The sequence below is a fragment of the Phyllobates terribilis genome, unplaced genomic scaffold, assembly GCF_046119375.1.
Source record: "Phyllobates terribilis strain yellow unplaced genomic scaffold, ASM4611937v1 Scaffold_1__5_contigs__length_1240528914, whole genome shotgun sequence".
Classification (NCBI taxonomy): Eukaryota; Metazoa; Chordata; class Amphibia; order Anura; family Dendrobatidae; genus Phyllobates; species Phyllobates terribilis.
The window spans coordinates 303,811,594-303,832,044 of record NW_027362761.1 but is presented as its reverse complement, the minus strand read 5'-3'; the positions used below and the strand labels follow the sequence as shown (position 1 = coordinate 303,832,044).

The 20,451-nt window shown below is 41.8% G+C and overlaps 1 protein-coding gene across 7 annotated transcripts in view; it reads left to right on the top strand.

Moving 5' to 3' along the window:
- The first annotated feature begins 462 nt into the window (after positions 1–462).
- The window catches only part of CIT (citron rho-interacting serine/threonine kinase), a 217,511-nt gene continuing 197,522 nt past the window's right edge, over positions 463–20,451 (top strand). For 6 of the 7 annotated variants that reach the window (XM_073673362.1, XM_073673371.1, XM_073673351.1 and 3 more), the window contains exons 1-3: positions 7,715–7,812; positions 10,511–10,658; positions 17,015–17,190. In XM_073673362.1, coding sequence (XP_073529463.1) covers positions 7,717–7,812; positions 10,511–10,658; positions 17,015–17,190 — 420 coding nt within the window. In that variant the 5' untranslated portion in view covers positions 7,715–7,716. Of the gene's footprint in view, positions 528–7,714; positions 7,813–10,510; positions 10,659–17,014; positions 17,191–20,451 lie in introns of those variants that run through there. The other variant, XM_073673358.1, reaches the window with a different exon arrangement.

Genomic DNA, 20,451 nt, shown 5'->3' with positions numbered 1-20,451 from the left:
ATTTTGATTTGTTTGATTAAGCTTTTCCTTCATTTTTTTTTTTAACCAAACACAGAAGAAGCAAAAAGGTTTCATGTCTTAATTTAAAAAAGGAACAATGCAGAAGGAAGGAAGCACAGCTGGCATCTGGGTGGACACCCCCTGTGTGAGTGGCTGTCATTGCCATTGTACAGGAGCAGCGCACTGCTATATAATGACAGTTGGCCAGTATGCTGGACTACCACTAGAGGGCGCGAGAAGCTGGAGGTGAGAGGAGGGACTGTGAGGCTGGAAAGGACATGTTTCCTATGGGAAAACATGGCGGAGCCTCTCGTCAGTGGCGAAGACAGCCTGCAGGTAAGACTCGGCAATGGTTATCCTGGGAGAAGGAGACTAACACTAGGAGCGGAGTAAGAGAAATTATATGTGGAGACAACCAGGTACAGAAAGTCCTGTGAGGGCAACAGCCGCCGCCGGGACCGCCCCGGAAGTGACGTCACACGGGTCATATTTTGTTTGAATTTAATGGCGGTAAGGAGCGGAGTCCGGTGAGTCAGTGGTCAGGTGCGGGTGTCGGGCGCTGCTTGTCAGTTGTCTTCTCAAATGTATCTATGGGGGCTAAAAATGTGTAATATGAACGCTGAGCTGAATAAGGGTGGTCCTCACTATTGTTCACAGTACAGCTTTCTACCATAGTTGCCGGTTTGCTGTCAGTGAATGCGAGCCCCCTATTTTAGGGTCACAGGCTGCACCCAGCATACTACATGTCCCCTACACACCCAGCCCTACTAACACCTGAGACGTGGATACAAATGTAACCGGCAATGCTCTGAGCTAAAGGGGACCCCAGACTGAGGCATCATTGCAAACCTACCACAAGGGCTTATACATTCTGCCTAACCTGGATACAATGTTATTACAGCAGAATTCTCTGCACAAAAACCAGAGTTATGGCAGGAAAAATGCTGTGCAAAATATGCTCCATTCTGCATGTGTTTTTGATGCATTTTTACTTGCACTTTATCCCCCCATTCAGTTGCATGTGTTAAAAATGCTGAAAGAACTGACCTGCTGCAGATTAAAAAAAAAAAACCTCAAACTTCTTTGGTTCAATTCTGCAAGGAGAAAATAAGCAGCATGAGATATATTTTATATATAATGAGATTTATATTAGTGAGATTTCAGAAATGTCACTCACTTTGCTGGGAGTGTAAAATACTGCGTTTATTCTGCAGCAAATACACAATGTGTGAACAAGCCCCAAAATAGGTATGGCTGTGCAGTATGTAAATTTGGGTGATATATTAATTCTAGGCCTCTGCCACTCGGTGCATCACGGCGGAGCCAATCATTTAGCCCTGTGTATTTGATTGACAGCTCTTGTCATAGAGCAGAGAACGGTGGAGATAAAGGGAAAATAAGCAGGTGGGAAGGTGTATATAAATGTTTGGCCACGCCATAATGCACCGAGCGCCTGTACTTGGTTTGATCAGTCAGTCTGTGCTGGCAGTCACTTTAAAGGGAACCTGTTAGTCTATTTATGCTGCCCAAACCATGCAAAGAATGAATCATAGCCTCACTGCATAATTATAGACAGGAATGGTTTTCTTTGAAACACTGAGGCATGAGGATCCCCCTACACCACTTCAGGTTATTGACAGTTCACTCCCATGTGTGTACATTGGAAGAGGCCTGTCAGTCAACTAGAGTGCTGCAGGGAGGAGTCGGCTGGGCCCACATCGGACTAGTCGGTCCCTCCCTATAGTCGCTGGTCTTGATACTGCTTTCTCTGGAATTCTGGAACTGAAGTCGTGCACTCAGGCTTTGACTCCTGCTACCCATGTTTTGGGGCAGCATGAATTTACTAATGGATTCCCTTTATAAATGTAAAATGTTTGACTTGTACAGCCTCTTTGTTTCTAAGTAAATAGCAGTCTGCAGAATGTGTTAAAGAGGTTGTTCACTACTGCACCACCCCTACTTAATCACTTCAAGGCTGCATTGAAAATAAAAACAATGGATACTTGCTTTCAACAGTGTCACCTTTCCTGCAATATTATTGTATTACATACTTTTAAGGTTGAAGGTAGACTTAAAGGGGCTGTCCGGACTAAATCGATAAGTCTGCAATTAATCTGTGTGACTGCAGACATATGAATTCCCCCAGCGCAGGCACTGTGCGCTGCGAGGATTCACTGTTTTCTGAGCCAGGACCGGAGGGTATGTATGAGTTATACTCCCAACCAGAGCCCGTCCAGTGGGTGCAGCCTCGCTCTATGCACTTGTATGGAGCGAGGCTGTGTCCTCTAGTCGGCCGTGTCCTGGAGCTGCCTCGCTCCATACAAATGTATGGAGCGAGGCTGCACCCACTCACTAGACGGACTCTGGACGGTAGTATCCTCGCAGCGCACAGTTTTTTGCGCTTGGGGGATTCATAAGTCTGCAGTCACACAGCGTGACTACAGACTTATCGCTTTGGACAGGACAACCCCTTTAAAGGAGTATTCCCATCTCCAAGATCCTATACCAATATGTAGTATGTGTAACAATAATAATATTGTATAATAGAAATGTATTATAGTTCTGATTCGCTATGTCGGTTTCCCCATATGGTGGGCATTGCAGTAGCCTACGTATCCATGGTTACGACCACTCATATAGTGACAGTTAGTGGTCGTAACCATGGATACCTAATCTACTGCAATGCCCAGCATATGGGTAAAGTGACAGTGAATCAAAAGAAGCGACACTACATTTCTAATTGGAGGTATATGCTAATATTTATTATTATTATTATTATTATTATACCTACTTCATATTGGGATAGGATCTTGGAGATGGGAATATCCCTTAAGTCCATTGAGTTCAAGCTATTGCCTAACATGTTGATCCAGTGAAAGGGAAAACCCCCATGGAGAACACATTAATAGCTTCCATATTAGGGGAAAATTCCTTCCTGACTCCATACAGCAATCAGACTAGTTCCCTGGATTAACGCCCCATCACAGGATCTAGTGCCCATAACCTGCAGCCAATCAGTGGCTGCTGGTTAGCTACAACCTTGACTAGCTTGTCAGAGCAGCCATCCACTCTGACGGAATATCAATGCTCTAAAGCCGATCAGCTGCCATGTCTGCAGTAGTTATGTGACACAATGACAAGTAACGCGCCGTGAATAGCGGCACAGACATAGCAGGGACAGCAGAAGATGAGTGTCCATTGTTTTTATTTTACATGGGGCACTGAAGTGATTAAGCGGGGGTTGTCCAGTATTTGACAACACCTTTTAGACTATCCCTTTTTCAAATAATATTGCTTCAAATGCTCAGAGGGAAAAAAAAGCTGTTACTCACCCTCCGGTGTTCAGCTCTGCGTTTTCGCTGCTGCTCGGTTTTTTGTTGCTTAACTGCAGCAGTGATGTTAAATCGTTGTTGCTGCAGCCAATCACATAACTCAGATGCTTATGCCATCTACGTCTACACGGAGTTTAATGGTTGACGGTAGTGTTTTCATGGTGACATCACTGCTGCAGCCAATCAACAAAGACCAGAGCATCAGAAAGAGGCAACAATGGATCCCGTGGAGTAAAAGCTTGGTTTATTTTTTTCCTACCTGAGCATTTGGAGCAATAATTTTTCAATCAGTGAGCATGTACTATGGCAGCGTCAGTAACTCTTACCACTCTTCTGAATGATTCTTGCCTGTGCTTATAAATCAGCTCAGAAGAGGAGAGATAATGGCCATGAACTCTGCTATCAGAACAAACTCACTGACAGGTTTGACTGTTATATTACGTGTTGGAAAAAATTGAAGGATTTTGGAATGTCTCCCCTTTACAATTATTCTTCTGGCCTCAGCCATGATTTTGCTGTGTTAACCAATCATGGAAAACCTGTAGAATTCTGAAAAAGAAGACAGTACTTTATAGGGCAACACACAGTTTCCACAGTGGTTACATGTGTATTACCTAAGAATCCCCCCTACAGTTTACTCCTCGCCTTATGGGGGTTGTATAGAGGTCTCAGCACCTTAGAAGATTCTATTAGATCGAATCGGAGCTGCTCCTGGCATCCTTTTCCCAGAATCTCGTTCCGTTCATATAGTATGTAAAAGGCTAGGTAGTAGTGATGAGCGAGTATGTTCTTCGCTGAGTATGCTCGGGCCGAGCACCAAGTAGTTACAGCTGCTCGGTGATATGGTTGAATCACTCCCGTGTGCATGATTTGCGACTTTAATACATGTGAGGAATGTGTAAGAAATAGACATTCCTTACATGTAATAAAGCTGTCAAACAGTCACAAATCATGCACACGGGAGTAATTCAAACATAACACCGAGCAGCTGTAACTACTCGGTGCTCGGCCCGAGCATACTCGCTCATCACTACTAGGTAGGCAAAATGGGGATTCTGATGCTGCGCTGCTCGTCCGGGGAAATGATTGTCAGATTATTAGGTGTAGATTAATGCCTTGTTGATATGAGGTCACTGTGTTTCAGGATTGCACAGACTTCCTTCACCCTTACGTTGATCAGTTATCAATAAAGCATCTGTCTGCTCCTAATAATCTGAGGTTTATTTCTTTTGTTGAGCAGGGCTGCATCAAAGTTCAACCACTATTGGGTACAGTGACGTTTCACATTACTTATTTCTCATAAATTGACTTGTTCCAAAATTAAATATTACATTTTTCTGTTAAATTTAGACATCAGACATTCCAAGTACCTAATTCCTACTCGGATCATCTTGTAAACAGATGGCAGATTGATTCCTACTATTGTGCAAGCCAATGAGATTTGGCACATTAGGAGCCACTAGAGAATGAACAGATGATTATTCATAGTATTGAGACTGGAAATACATAAGGAGCTCACCCAAGACATTTATCGGGACCCTATGACAGTTTATCAGAACCAGGCAAGGAGAAAATCCTAGCAGTTAATGCATAAAACTTAAAGGGGTTCTCAGAGAAGCTGTCCGAATGGCCACCATCACATATTTCAGGCTGCAACCCGTATTTGTCTTTCATTGGGACAGATTACAGTCTGAAGAAACACTGCTTGAAACAGACGTCTTTAAGCGATGATAGAGAAGGTTCCTGTCAGGCTTAGGAGCAGTAGTGTGAATAACATTAAGGCCTCGTTCACACGTTCAGTATTTTACATCAGTATTTGTAAGCCAAAACCTGGCGTGGCTAAAAATACAGAAGTGGTGCAAGTTTTTCTATTCTATTTTTTCTGATTGTTCCACTCCTGATTTTGACTCACAAATACTCATGTAAAATACTGACCTAATACTGAACATGTGAACGTGTCCTAATTGTTCTTCTCAGTCAGCCTGACAGTGGTAAACCCCTTTCAGCTCAGTCAGCCTGTGAGTTGTACACCCGTTCTGGTCAGTCAGCCTGACAGTTGTAAATCCCTTTCGGCTCACTTAGCCTGACATGCTGGGCACAAAGGCTGACTGGGCGGGTTTACAACTGAGCATGGAGCAGGACTGCAGCAAGAAAAAGAAATCCCGTTCTGCTCAATCAGTCGAGCTAAGGTTTTTGCAGCTTGAAATATGTGACGGCGGGCATTTTGGACAGCGAGACTCTTTAAAGGAACTCTTGTCAGCGCAGAATGTCTGTTCAAACCAAGAGCAGGTACTCAGTGCAGCACGGCAGAGCTAAACATTTGCACCTTCCCACCAAGTTATTTTTCCTCTATCTCTTCCCTTCTCTGGCTCTCTCAAGCCATATCTGTCAAGCAAAGAAGAGGGGGTTGTGTAGACGGATAGTAGCGAATCAGCATAAGGAATGCACAGATATAAAAGACTGACGTTCACATGGATTAAAACATTTTGCAAGTGCAAAATAGACATACATCTGAATAAGCCTAAAATGTATGCCAGCATGGGGTTTTCCTGACTTCCTCCAACGTCTGAGGAAATAAAGTTCTAACAGTTGGATTTTTTTGGGGGTCCTGATGAGGAACGGAGTATGGCAGCAGCTTATGGTACAATAAAGAGGACATCCAACTCATCGCTATAGGAACCGTAGGTTCAAAACCCCTTATAACTATTATTCTCTTCTTCACCCAGAAAACATCCAGATCACAACTGGCTAAGAAATATAACAAGCCAAAACTAGAAGGAACCCACAAAGAACCTCTACCATAAAGGACCACCCATTTTTAATTGCATTTTTTTAAATATTTTCTTACAACATCCTGAAGTGCTAATTTTATATGATATTTTATGTGACATTAATTAAATTTTTTTTTTTTTTTAAAACTGAACTTTGTATCAGAACATCCTACTCTCCCCTTTACCCCCCTTCCAACCCCACCTATTATGGCCTAACTATACCAGCGCAGGATTACTTCCATTTCGTTTGTACATTGGATCCTTTCCAATCTCGTCCACCCGTGGTAGGTGGACTATCCTTTGCGGCAGGTAATCCAGGCCCACCTACCAGCGCCCACACACCACACTAGTGACACAGCTTACGGTACTCCCCTCTCCTTACGGAGGACACATGGTCAGCCAGAGCATGTGTGTATTAGGGTATGTGCCCACGATGCAGAAATGAAGCAGAAAATTTCTGCATGTTCTTGGCAGTAAAAACGCTTGCGGATTTTACACGCGTTTTTAACGCATTTTTACATGTGGATTTGACTTGCGTTTTTCAAATGCATTGGGACCTCAAATCCGCATGCAGAAACGCACAAATAATGGACATGCTGCGGATTTTTCCGCAAGGAAAATTCCGCAGCATGGGCACAGAACATGCGGATTTTCATTGGGGATCATGGGGCACGGATTACCAAGCGTTTTGCAAGCGGAAATTCCACAGCAAAAACGCTTGAAAAACGCATAGTCTGCACACAGCCTAAGGGGACAGGGGGTTTTCTTACAGCTAGCTTGTTCATGTAACAGTTATATAATGTTTATGGCTAGATTTAGATCTTTGTCAGAAGACTTTTTACTAAAATCTGCTTTGAAGGTTGTGTGTATGATTTACAAAGACTTCAGTTATTCAACACATTTTATCCAACTTGGCTGTATCTGCTAATGGTTTGCAGGTACAAATCTCAGTGTATGGCTATGTTCACACGTTGCGTTTTTGCTGCGTTTTTTTTCTGCAGGAAAATCCTTGGCAGTAAGGAAGCTGCTTACAAAAAGCAGAATTTGCTGCGTTTTTGCTAATTTTTATTGTCTCTTGTGCATGCTGATAAAGTTTAGTGCCGGCCAAAAAAAAGATGATGCAGCCTGCTTTTATTTTTTTCACCAAAAACGCACCAAAACCTGATAACTGTGTTTTTTATGCATTTTTCACTTACTCATTGCTTTCTATGGGTGAAAAAACAAGAAATGACATGCTGCAGTTTGCAAAAACGCAGCAGTTTTTCAAATCAGTCAGGAAAAAACCAATGTGTGTGCATGAGATTTCTCAAATCTCTTAGCTTTTGCTGGTACTCTAAAACGTAGCTTAAAATTTGTATAAAAAAACATAGCCTATGGGTTTAAAAGGCTGAGCTCTGGAAAATTTAAGGAGAAAACTGCTAGAAAAATATCACATGGATGATATTGAGGTCAGAGGTACTGCTATTACCTAGTGCCCAGGCCTCTTCTGAAAATTCACCTGTAATAATGGGTATGCTTTTATTACTGACAGAAGTATAATTTAATGTAATATAATTTTCCTGTCTTTAATATGCACAGTAATTTTCTAATAAAATTATTATTTTCTTCTAGAAATGTTGAAGTTCAAAGTTGGAATCCGCGGTGGAGCAGACAGTCTGTCATCAGAGTCTCTCACCAGCAGAGCTACACGACTCCATAACTTTTTACAGGTGTTTCTTTTGTATATGTAGTTTCTTTAGTGTCGTCTAAAAAAATACAAGGATTTTCCCAAATTCACAAGTTATTCCCTATCTTTTGGGCAGGTGCAGATGACAGTATTTTCGGTCCGAGTGCGATCCGACAAAATGTCGGTTTGCACTCAGACCAATGTTAGTCTATAGGGCCGTGCTTATGTCCAACATTTTCCTTGGACACTGTCCAAGGAAAAATTTGCTGCATGCCAGAGTCTGATCCGATATTCGGATCTCACTCTGCCATGCAAGTCAATGAGTCCGTGGAAAACATCGGACTGTACTCTGATGTCATCTGAGTGCAGTCCGATTTCCATGGACTGACAGAATGGAGAAGGTGGAGTCATTTTTTTCTCCATATTATCCTCATCCAAGAGAATCGGATCACACTCTGATCAGAGTTTAATCAGATTGTGATTTTCATAATTGATGGATTCTCTCTGATGAAAGAATCTACAGTCGTCTGCACCTGCCCTTAGTTATAGGATGCATAGCATTGACAGGTCTCTCCCTAGGGTTGATTGACAGGTCTCTCCTTATGTATACACATGGGAGAGACCTGTCAATCACCTGGAGCATAGCAAAGCCAGCCAGTGACTGTGCTAGACTGGTTATGTCTCCATACGGTTCTTGTCTAGTTTTTTAATATGTTTTCTCTGAAACGCTGCAGCTTTTTAGAGAAAGACATATCCAGCCTGGCTCTAATTCATGTTGCCCATGGTTTGGACAGCATGAATCTAGTCACAAGTTCCCTTTAATAATATTGAAGTCAAAGTTATTATGACTCTGATGCAGAAAATAAAGGAGATATACGAGTACAAATCACAGAAATATAGCATGAAGTATGACTGGGGTACAACTGTCAATGTGAAAGTGGTATCGCAATCTGAGTGCTGCTCTGCTGAAGGATTCTACATAAATGTATAAAATCTCAGCACTCAAAATTGATGCAAAAAGATACATTTGTTAGACCTCAAATGGGGAGAATGATATTACAAGTACTTGGTCCAAAATGCATATAAGAGCCAATATTGAAACCTGTCACCTCAAAAAAAAAACATTATCTGCAGATATAGTAATAATCTGCAGATAAATGGTGTCTAAATCATGTCTGGTTGCCTTAGGCTATGTTCACACATTGCATTTTTGCGGCGTTTTTTTCTGCAGGCAAAATCTGCTCTCTTTGCAGTAAAGAAGCTGCTTACAAAAACCAGGTTTTGCTGCGTTTTTTAGAATCCCAAAGTTCAGTTTTGCTTCCACCACAGAAGCATGAACACCGGTCACCAATGCAAGACATATGTAAAACCATAAAATCATTTTTGGAAAAAAGGCAATTTGATCAAATTATTTAGTGGAAAAAGATTTTTATGTCTGAAAAAATGACTATTCTGAACAAAAAAGTAAGAGTTCATGAAAAAACACACAATTACAAGTGTAACAGTGGGGGGAGGTAAATTGGCCAAAGATAGTTTACCTAAGAAACTGGCAGTGCATTGAGTTTGTAGGACACTGTTTACTTTCACACTTCGGTCAGCCCTTGAGTTGATCAGGTATTGTTCAATTTCACAACTTGGTCAGCCAATGTTTACTTTGCACACATCACTAATTAAACTGTACTAATCCTAACTGCTATGCTCATGTGAGGAGCTCAAGACATTATTGTTTAAACTTGAGAAAATCACAAAAATAAATGGGTTTCATATACTGCTGTTATCTGCTTTTTTTCACTAAAGCTTTACTGGAACATCAGCTATAGGATGCAAATTAAGATTTCTTATTCTTGCAGTCCCTGACTGGAGTACATCTCTGGCGGCGGCACAACAGTCTAAAGAAGTGCCAGTTTTATTAAAAGGGTTGTTCATTATTTCTAAATCGATGGCCTATCCTTAGGACACCCATACATTATTTTACAGCACCATAAAAACATAGCGGGCAAATTCATTTAGATTGGCATTACGCACATCAGTCTTAATGATTGAGCTCTTTGGAGTACGTTATACCTAATTCGTTCGATATCTGATCATGGGGGTGCCGTGACTTGTACTGCACATCTGCAATGCCAGTTTTAATTAATCAGCCCCTGTTTTTATGTTGCTGTAATATAAATAATGCACGGGTGTCCTCTGCTGCTTTAAAACTGATCCTCTTTGTAAAACTTAACTTAGTTTCTAAGGGCCAGAATCAGGTGAGCGTGGAATCGTGCAGACAGGCTCATATTTGGGCTGCCTGTGGTTTTGGCAGAATGAATCGACTAACAGGTCCTCTTTAAAGGGGTTGTTCACTGCTCGGACAACCCCTTCTGAATCCCTGTGCTTCCTCCCAATAAAATAACAATACCTATACTCAACTCTGGTGTTGGCACCGTTCCAGCGGTGTCATCACTGGCTCTCCTGGGGATCGCTTGGCATTATGTCACGCGATCCCTGTGGCAAATCAGCGCTGGCTTCATTTTCCTTTTCTATGGATGTAACTGGCATTCTGAGGAAATAAAAGATGCTGCCATTGTCTCACTTCCTCCGGATGTCTTGATTTGTCCGAAGGAGGGGAGAGGGAAGCCAGCGCTGATTGGCCACAGTGATTGCGGATTGCTGGTACGGTGCCAGCACTAGAGGAGAGCAGCCTCTAGCATTACTCTATTATATGATCATGTTCTTTATTGCGTTATATTTACTTCTAGGGAAAATCATCATGTCAGTTTCCTTTGCAACAACAACCGTGTGCTCTGACGAGGGAAGGACTTCTGGATTCCTTATTTGTCCTCTTTGAAGAATGTAACAGTCCAGCATTAATGAAGATTAAACATGTGTCTAACTTTGTCAAAAAATGTAAGTTTAGTTCAGTCTCCTTTTAATTATTTTGGTGTCAGTTATCAAAACCGCCTAAATGAGAGATAGGCCTTGCTGCTTATAGCAGATAGTCACAGCTCTGCTTGTGTAAACTGTAGAAGGGGTTTTCCCAAACAAAGCTGTGGAGTCGGTATAAAATGGACCGACTCCAACTCCTAAAATATATAAAAAATTGGGTACAGTAGTTCAATGCAGTTAGTTTGTGGGGAATATTTTTTTTCATAAGAATTTTGGAAAGTTATGAAATGTCCTATTCCTGATCTAAGGGTCTAGACTTTTAGCTGAGATGAATCTGTGCTACAGTAAATTTATCACTTAAACATGAGCCATGTATGAGGGAGTTGTGGAGTTGGAGTTGGTGTCATGGAAACTGAGAAGTTGGAGTCAGAGGTTTGGCTTACCGACTCCACAGCCCTGTTCCCAAATATCACCATCCATAAGCTATGCACGTACTGATCGCCTGGACCCTCAGCAATGCCACGAAGAGGACTCTGCAGGGCTCCGCGTGCGCTCCTTTGTTTTTTATCATTATGGGACTGCTGAAATAAGCAAATGCTGCACTCTGCTAACTTCACCTGTCTTATAGTCAGATAATACACTGGAGCCTCATCCTCAGCTCACTTCAGACAGGGCCCTCTATATAACATACTGTCTTGGTGAATTCCCTTTAAAGAAAAGTAAAAGGATGTGTAAGAGTAACTTGGGCAGAGAAAAACAGGTTCCTCAGAGTGTGTGTAAGACGATAGCCTCTAAATATACTTCCCTCTCGGGCTGCACATCGTTTGATTCGCCATCATACTCCACCGCACCCAAAACCACTACAAATATTGTCCGGTGACGAGCTCATGCAGCCTTTATCTATCCCCCATTCCCTCAAGATAGCTGTCTCTTCATTGTAGATAAGCCCCTGTACTTTGTGTCACCCCCACTTCATTGTAGATTGTAAGCTCTTACGAGCAGGGTCGTCATTGTTTTTGATTTAATTATTGTATTATCGTTAACTATATTACTTATGACTGTTGTATACAGTATGAACCGCTGAATTGTAAAGCGCTGTGGAATATGTTGGCGCTATATAAATAAACATTATTATTATTTGATGACACAGGAACTTTCAGGAAGGAGTTAGTAAACTTTACAAAAATAAAGTTGATTTTACTGTCACACACTTGACAGTAACATATGGCCGCACACTTTATTATATAGAACCTGATGATTACATGGCTTAGCTGGATTTGGCCCTCTATTTTTAACCCCTTTAAAGCCCATGTGTCTGTGCCCTGGGACTTAAGAGCCTGACCCGTATTAGTACGTCATGGCGATCGCGCGCGCATACAGGCTCTGCGGGCGCGATCGCTGCCGAGTGTCAGCTCTTACAATGTGCAGGGAGCAGTCCCGCACCGCTCCCGGCACATTAACCCCCGCAATGCTGCGATCGAAGTCGATCGCAGCATTGCAGTGGCTAAGGGGAGGTGATCGCAATACTCACCTCCTCTTCCTGCCTCCAGCGCTGTCTGCCGCGGCTTCCCGGGTGTTGCCATGATGACCCGATGTCGTCATGACAACATCCGGGTCACCAGACAGCAGGAAGATTGTTTGGTCATGCGCAGTGCATGACCAAATAATCTTCTCACTGTGCAGCGCTGACAGCCTGCATGGCACAGGGATGGTGCTCCATCCCTATGCTATGCAGGCGATCAGAATAAAAAAAGTGGAAAGTCCCAGAGTGGGACAAAGTAAAAAAGTAACAAAAACTTTCAGAAAGTGAAAAAAAAAAAAAAAAAAAAAATTGTAAAAATATAAAAAAAAAATAATCCACCAAAAATAAAAATATAATGTACCCATCAATAAATATTATTCTAAAAAACAAACAAACAATAAAAGTACACATATTTGGTATCGCCGCATCCGTAACGACCTGACCTATAAAACTGTCCCACTAGTTAACCCCTTCAGTGAACACGGTAAAAAGAATAAATAAAAAACGAAGCAAAAAACAATGCTTTATCATCATACCACCAAACAAAAAATGGAATAACACGCGATCTGCTAACTCAGGAGAGATTGCACAACAAACTGCATAGTGCGATTTCTTCTGTTACCCTTATGAAAATGCAAAAGTGGGGGCTGAAAAACATTTTTGTGGGAAAAATGTGAAAATTTTATTTTTACGGCTCAATGTTATAAACTTCTGTGAAGCACCTGGGGGTTCAAGGTGCTCACCACGTATCTAGATAAGTTCCCTGAGGGGTCTAGTTTCCAAAATGGGGTCACGTGTGGGGGGTTTCCACTGTTTAGGCACATCAGGGGCTCCCCAAACGCAACATGGCGTCCGCTAATTATTCAAGCAAATTTTACATGCAAAAAGTCAAATGGCACTCTTTCCCTTCTGTACCCTGCCGTGCGCCCAAACAGTGGTTTTCCCCCACATATGGGGTATCTGCTTACTCAGGAGAAACCACACAACAAATTTTTGGGTCCTTTTTTCCTGTTCCCCTAGCGAAAAAAAAAAAAAAATTGGGTCTAAAGTAACATTTTTGTGAAAAAAGTTAAATGTTAATTTTTTTCTTCCACATTCCAAAAATTCCAGTGAAGCACCTGAAGGGTTAATAAACTTCTTGAATGTGGTTTTGAGCACCTTGAGGGGTGCAGTTTTTAGAATGGTGTCACTTTTGGGTATTTTCTGTAATAAAGACCCCTCAAAGTGACTTGAAATATGATGTGGTCCCTAAAAAAAATGGTTTTGTAAATTTTGTTGGAAAAATTAGAAATCGCTGGTCAACTTTTAACCCTTATAGCTCCCCAATAATAAAAAAAAATGTTGGTTCCAAAATTGTGCTGATGTAAAGTAGACGTGTGGGAAATGTTATTTATTAACTATTTTGTGTGACATATCTCTCTGATTTAAGGGCATAAAAATTCAAATTTTGAAAATGGCAAAATTTTCAAAAATTTTCGCCAAATTTCCGTTTTTTTTCACAAATAAACGCAAGTGATATCGAAGAAATTTTACCACTATCATGAAGTACAATATGTCACGAAAAAACAATCTCAGAATCAAGGGGATCCGTTGAAGCGTTCCAGAGTAATTACCTCATAAAGTGACAGTGGTCAGAATTGTAAAAATTAGCCTGGTCATTAACGTGCAAACCACCTTGGGTTGTAAAGGGGTTAAGGTTCTTATTTTTCTCTTCTGCCAACAGCCCGCTTCCAGTGCACTCACTACCCATTCACTGACATGGAAGCCTAGAATTCTTTCTCTATATTACAGGCCTGGAAAATACATACCCTCTGTCCCTGTTTCCTGCCGTCTCCTCAGGGTCCCCACTAACCCACGGCTACCTTTTGGACCTCTGGCTTTGTGCTACTGAGGTTGACTTCCTTCTTGTCTCCTGTTCTGGGCCTCGGGATTTACCAACTATGTTTCAGATCCAAAGATTCAGTTTCAGGCTTGCCTATCTCCGTCTTTCACTCACACATCCATTTCGGCCTGGTTTCTCAGTTCTTCACTTCTATCTCTATCACACACTCCCTATCACGTTCTGCTCCAGAACCCATCTCTGCTGCAGGGCTTGGCTACTTGTTAACCCTTTCCTGTCCACGTTCTGCTCCAGAACACCTCCCTACTGCAGGGCCTGGCTAGTTGTTAACCCTTTCCTGTCCAGGTGACTGCAAGGCACTACCTATTTTCCAAATAACTTCACATAAAAGATATTATAATAAACCATATCATTAACCATAAAATCACAGCAGCTGCAACAGTACAAAGATAAGATGTCAATGTAATTATATACTAAACTGCGTGTCATGTAGCAACATACAAACCTGTCACGTAATCGTATCGGTAAACTCTTTAAGGATGTGCCTGCTGTCTTCCTCTTTCTGTCCCAGGTGCACTGTGATGGTTTCTACGGACAAATAAAAATCACCAGAAACACCGTTATAAATGAGACATAGGCCCCAATTAATCAAAATGGCAATTTTCTCTCTGGATTTGATTAGGGGGGTGTGTAGGATTCAGACACTCCTGATTCATGAAGCTGTGCACGCCTCTTAATGAATCAGGAGTGTCTGACAATTGGACTGCGCTTCTGTGCACCACCCCAGAAATCTTACTCCAGTGCCTGACTGGAGTAAGCTTTCTGGCGTAAGGAAGGCCACAGCTCATCATGAATTAGACGAGCTGTGGCATTATGCCTGGTCCCACCCCAGCTCTGCACATTTTGACAAAGCTGGGAGCAACTGGAGTGAAAATGCTAAAAGTTGCAAAATATTTGTGCAGCTCCGGGTTATGCATAAATTATAACATTTTTCAAAGCAATTTAATCCAGAATTCTGGTGAAATTGCTTTGATCAATTGAGGCCATAATGTATAGTTTGATATATTATTCTTACATCGTTGTTCCACCATTTCCTTATGCATAGACAAAGGAAATGTCGCTGTGTTTCTTTCATGGCTCCATTGCTTTTCTATTTCCATCAGTTTTCTAGACAATGAATGGACCAGTGGTTTGTATGCTGGAGAGCCACTTCAGAGCCTCGTTCTCAAGCGTGCTACTAGACCCAAAGTGATCAGCAAGTTATCACCTATACTGTGGATAGCCGATGACTTGCATTCATGGTCCAACCCTTTTAAGGGGGTCATTTTATTATACTAAGTGATGGACAATTGCTATTTATCCTCCCTTCACTGAAAGGACCACAGTTCTGGCTGAGTGATGTAGTTCTTTCACGGTTTCTCTGCCCATCAATGCTCTTCATCATGTGAACTACAACACAATCTCATTCATTTGTGAAGAGAGTTGCAATATAGACCCATTCAATAAGTTTTCCTGAGTCCTGCTGTGCAGTACTGCTCTCATGTCAGAGGCCGTACAAAATGGTATCAATATGCCATAACATTGCTATATGGAAATGCCTGATTAAACTCCTTCAACCCTCCTTGCTGGCTCAGTGACCGTGCTGAGCTTGAAATTCTGATTTCTGTTCTGCTAAGCTGTTAGGGATGTGTCTGTTAACATGTCGATAATACAGGATGCAACTCAAGACTAGTGCAATGTGTATATGGTATATACAGTTCCTCACCTTTGTCTATGCACTCATTCTGTGTGTAAATGGCCCCATGATCTAGGGCAAATGATGGTACTTACACAGTTACCCAGAGCATTGGGGCCAAGTATCATGGAACTGGTAGACACAACTTATCCAGTCCAGTGTGTTACATGTTGTGCTTTATAACCTCTTTTCAGCATTGAGAGTAGTTCTTTTGTGAGAAAGTATGGGCAGTTCCACAATATTCAGAGCTATGGCTTCTTAGTACTATATACTGCCATAATATTAAGCCCACATACCTAACAGTGTGCAAGTCAGCCAAGTCATAGATCTGTTCTGTAGAGGCATGGACTCCACAAGACCTCTGAAGGTGTCCAGTTATATCTGCCAACTTAACTACAGCAGCAGATTGTCACATAAGTTTACCATGTACGAGACTTGTTATTTTTGCAGCACATCCCACAAGTGCTGGATCAGATTGAGAAATGTTGAGAAGTCAATGTCTTTAGAGCAGGGAAGTCAAACTTAAACACACAGAGGGCCAAAATGAAAAACTTGGACAAAGTCGCGGGCCAACCAGTATACGGTATAATGGGTCCGACATAGTCCTCCATACAGAATGATGGGCCCGACCTAGTCCTCCACACAGTATAAAGGGCCTCACACTGTCCTCCATACAGAATAATGGTCCCATATAGGGGTGGCGGTTCTGGTGTCGCGGGCCCACGGGCCGGAGTTTGACACGTATGCTTTAGGGGATACAATTTCCATGAAAAGGCATACTTGGCCTACAACAATGTTTAGGTCAAAGTACCACCCCCATAAATGCTGGGACCCAAGGTTTTCCAGAAGAACATTGCCCAATCACAGTGCCTCCTCTGACTTGTCGTATTAATCAGACCAGGCCACCACCTTCATCCATTTCAAGATCCAGTTTTCATGCTCATGTGTCCATTTTATGTGCTTTCAACTGTGTACAGAGTTTTCCTTTCTTGAACCCCTTTTAGTAGGTACTGTCCACTGTATACCAGGTACATCTCATAAGATAAAATGTTTTGGAAAGTTTATGACCCAGTCGTATAGCCATCACCATGAAGCCTTTGTCAAATTGTTCGCTTCTTGTCTATTTTTCCAACTTCCAGTACATCATCTTCAAGGACTAATTGTTCACTTGCTGCATCATTTATTCCACATTTTGACATTTGCCATTATATTGAGATAACACTTCATCTTCTCAGTGTTTTTGTTATGGATGATCAGTGTATATACTTTTCTTTTCCTAGATTCTGAAACCATTGCAGAGTTGCGTGAGCTCCAGCCCAACATTAAAGATTTTGAAATAAAGAATGTAATCGGACGTGGTCACTTTGCAGATGTACATGTTGTCAAGGAGAAGCCTACCGGAGACATATTTGCTATGAAAGTGATGAAGAAGAAAGCACTTCTTGCGCAAGAGCAGGTTTTTAGTTTTTTTTTTTTTTTTTTTTAAATTTCTAGAGGGCTTTGACTTAGGGATGTATGAAGAACTTCACTTTAGTTAAAAGGGGTTGTATCATCTTCTTAAATGGTTAAAATTGCAAAGTTCTTGTAAAAAGAAGAAATTTTACTATTTACTACATCTTATTAAGGACTCTCTCTGTCCTTAAGTTTTCCCTGCATTCCTTCAGTATTGCGGAAGTAAATCTGCCTCTGCAACATGGGAGAGTACATGTTCTGGGCTAGTGATGCAGCCAATCCGCTGGTCCGAAAGAAATATCAATCATCAGTAAAGCCTTGCTTTCTGCCCTTATTATTTTTTCAACATTTAGACATGCTGTTTAAAGCACCACTACAGCGTTTTTTTTTTTTTTTTTTAAATTTCAGCACTGGAGTTGTGGCACTAATCTAAATTTTCTGTCCCTAGTATTATACTTACCAGCTGCTGTCTTCTGCTGTTCCCATCAAAACACAGACACCAATCTGTCATCTTGTGACTGCAACTTCTGACTGATTGGACGTCAGTGGGTAATGGTCACAAGTTCTCAATGTAAGTCTATGAGAGCCTCGTTCTGGCTCTCATAGACTTACATTAAGTAGTGACTTCAAGCTTGCCGAGAAAATACTGGAGTGGTCTGGAAGGTCAAAACCTGCAGAAGACCTACCAGAGCAGTGCCGATAACAGATGAAGATGGTGGCTGGTGATTATAATACCAGGGGCAGGGAATTTACATTAGTGCCACTAATCCAGCTCTAAAATAAAAAATAAAACGCTACAATTGTGTTTTAAAAGATTATTCACAAGTCGTCTCTTTAGCAGTGAACAGCAATGCATTCTCCTTACTTCCTTGTTTCGAGCAGGACAAGCTCTCTTCCCTGAGTGACATCTCTGATGAGCAGAACTGTATTATTAACAGAACTCCTACTCATGTACAGCACCATGGAATCAATGGTGGAATCAATGGTGCTATATAAATGAATAATAATAAAGCTCAGCACAAGTTCTGCTGTAACACATTCAGCCATCAGTTGTTTGTTCTGGACTCTACATTGTTATCCCTGTATTTACACAGAAATAAGAAGACATTTGAACAAGCATACAGGTCCAGACAGCTAACAGCAGAGAGCCCTGATTAGGAGTCCTATTGTGAAATCTGTTGGCTAGTGATTTATAACTGTATCTCTAAAGAAGATGAGAGGGAGGGAGGTGAGCAGCTAGCTGCTGTATAGCAATCAATGGGCTGGAGAGAGCTGATTGGGATGTTGAGAGTTAACTCCTCGTTTGAATGTAACTACTGCACACTCTGCTTTGGTCTGGAGGCTGGGCTCCATGGAAATTAGGTCTATATTCCAAAAGATAAAATCTCTCATTGCAGGAGTATGACAGCAGAAAAAGCAAGTCAATTGCAAACTTTCATATTTTCATGCTGTAACTAATTAAAGCAATTTACAATCTTGAGAATACCCCTTTAAAGACTTGCTCACACTGGCGAGAAAATATCGCATTGCACTCTGACAAATGTTATTAAATGAGTCAGTGCTCATCTGTGAGTTTTTTTTCTCAGCTCGGATCGGACGGAGAAAAATCGTAGCATGCTGCGATTGTCTGCGAGGATTGGATTGCACTCGCCAATGCAAGTCAATTGGTGCGAGGAAAAAAATTGCAAGGCAGGGGCCGTCTGATTTTTTTTTTTTTTTTTTTTTTTATGCACACATCTCAAAGGAAGCCAGACATTTCATCAGCCAAGTACAGTAAATTCACAGCCCGTACCGGCAGAATAGAGAGATAGAATAGATAAATGTAATGTTGCAATTTAATGTCATAAGCCCCCTACATATAATAAACGAACACCCTTTCGTGCCTTTCATGTGGCACTAAAGGGTGTTTAGCCTTATTTCATCTATTAAATAAATAATTTAAAAAAATGACTGGGGTCCCCCTATGAATATCAGCCAACAGCTGTCTATGTTGCCTTTGCTGGTTATCAAAAATTTGAGGGACCCTAAAAGAAATTATGTGGGGTCCGCCATATTTTTGAAAACCAGCAAAGACAGCTGTGGGCTGATATTAATAGGCCATGGTTATGAGCCCTTCCCAGCCTAAAACACATTAGATGCGCCAATTTTGGCGCTTTGCCTTGGCTCTTCCCAATTGCCGTGGTGCATTGGCAATCGGTGTAATTGGTTTGTGGGGTTGATGTGTGGCTGTGGCTGACATTAAGTCTTGAGGTTAGTAATGGAGAAGTGTCTGTTAGATACCCCCATTACTAACCCCGTCGTCAACAGAAATAAACACACACACACACACACAGAAAAGTCCTTTATTTGTAAAAATCACTTTCCGACAATTTCCCTCTTACACCTATTTATTAAAAAAGAAAATCTACACCATTCCCCTTAATCCAAAAAATGGAGGTCCTACAACGACACCCGTCTTCTTCGTCTAGAAGAAGCCCCTTTCAGAGAACGAAGCTCCATAGACTGGAGCAGCAGCCACTGCCGGTTCTCACGTGCTGCGCGAGAACCCGGCTGCTGTGACGACAGTAAGGTTAACTCCGTTCACAGCTGCCAAGTCACACAGAGGGCAGCACTAGAGCCGGAATGATGAGCGGTGATGTTACCGCTCATCATTCCAGGTCTCGCGCTGTGCAGCGTTAGACCCGGCAGCTGTGAACTGCGGTAACCTTTCTGACGTCACAGCAGCCGGGTTCTGGCGGAGCGCAGCAGAAGAACCAGCATTGATTGCATCTAATGGGGCGACTGCGGGCTAGTCTTATTAGGCTGGGAAGGGGCCACTATCCTATATATATTAACGCGCAGCAGTCTGCTTAGTCTTTGCTGGTTATTAGAAATAGGGGGGACCTCACATCTTTCTTTTTTTTTAGGGTTCCCCCCTATTTAATAACCAGAAAAGGCTAAGCAGACAGCTGGGGGCCAATATTAATAGGCTGGGAAGGTGCATGGATATTGACTCCTTCCCAGCATAAGGCCAGTTCCCAGTCTGCTTTCCCTAGGCTGGTTATTAAAAATCGGTTAGACCCCACGCCATTTTTTTTCATTTATTTATTAGCTAAATACATGTACAATAAACTACACACACAGCACTAATTATATATCTCACAGACATCTATCTATCTCTATCTATATCTGTATATAAGGTTGCTTTATTAGTTGGAAAATGAGATTTAAATTACATAGAGAATTACAGTATGTAAAAGATGTTAAAATACGGATTGCATACGCA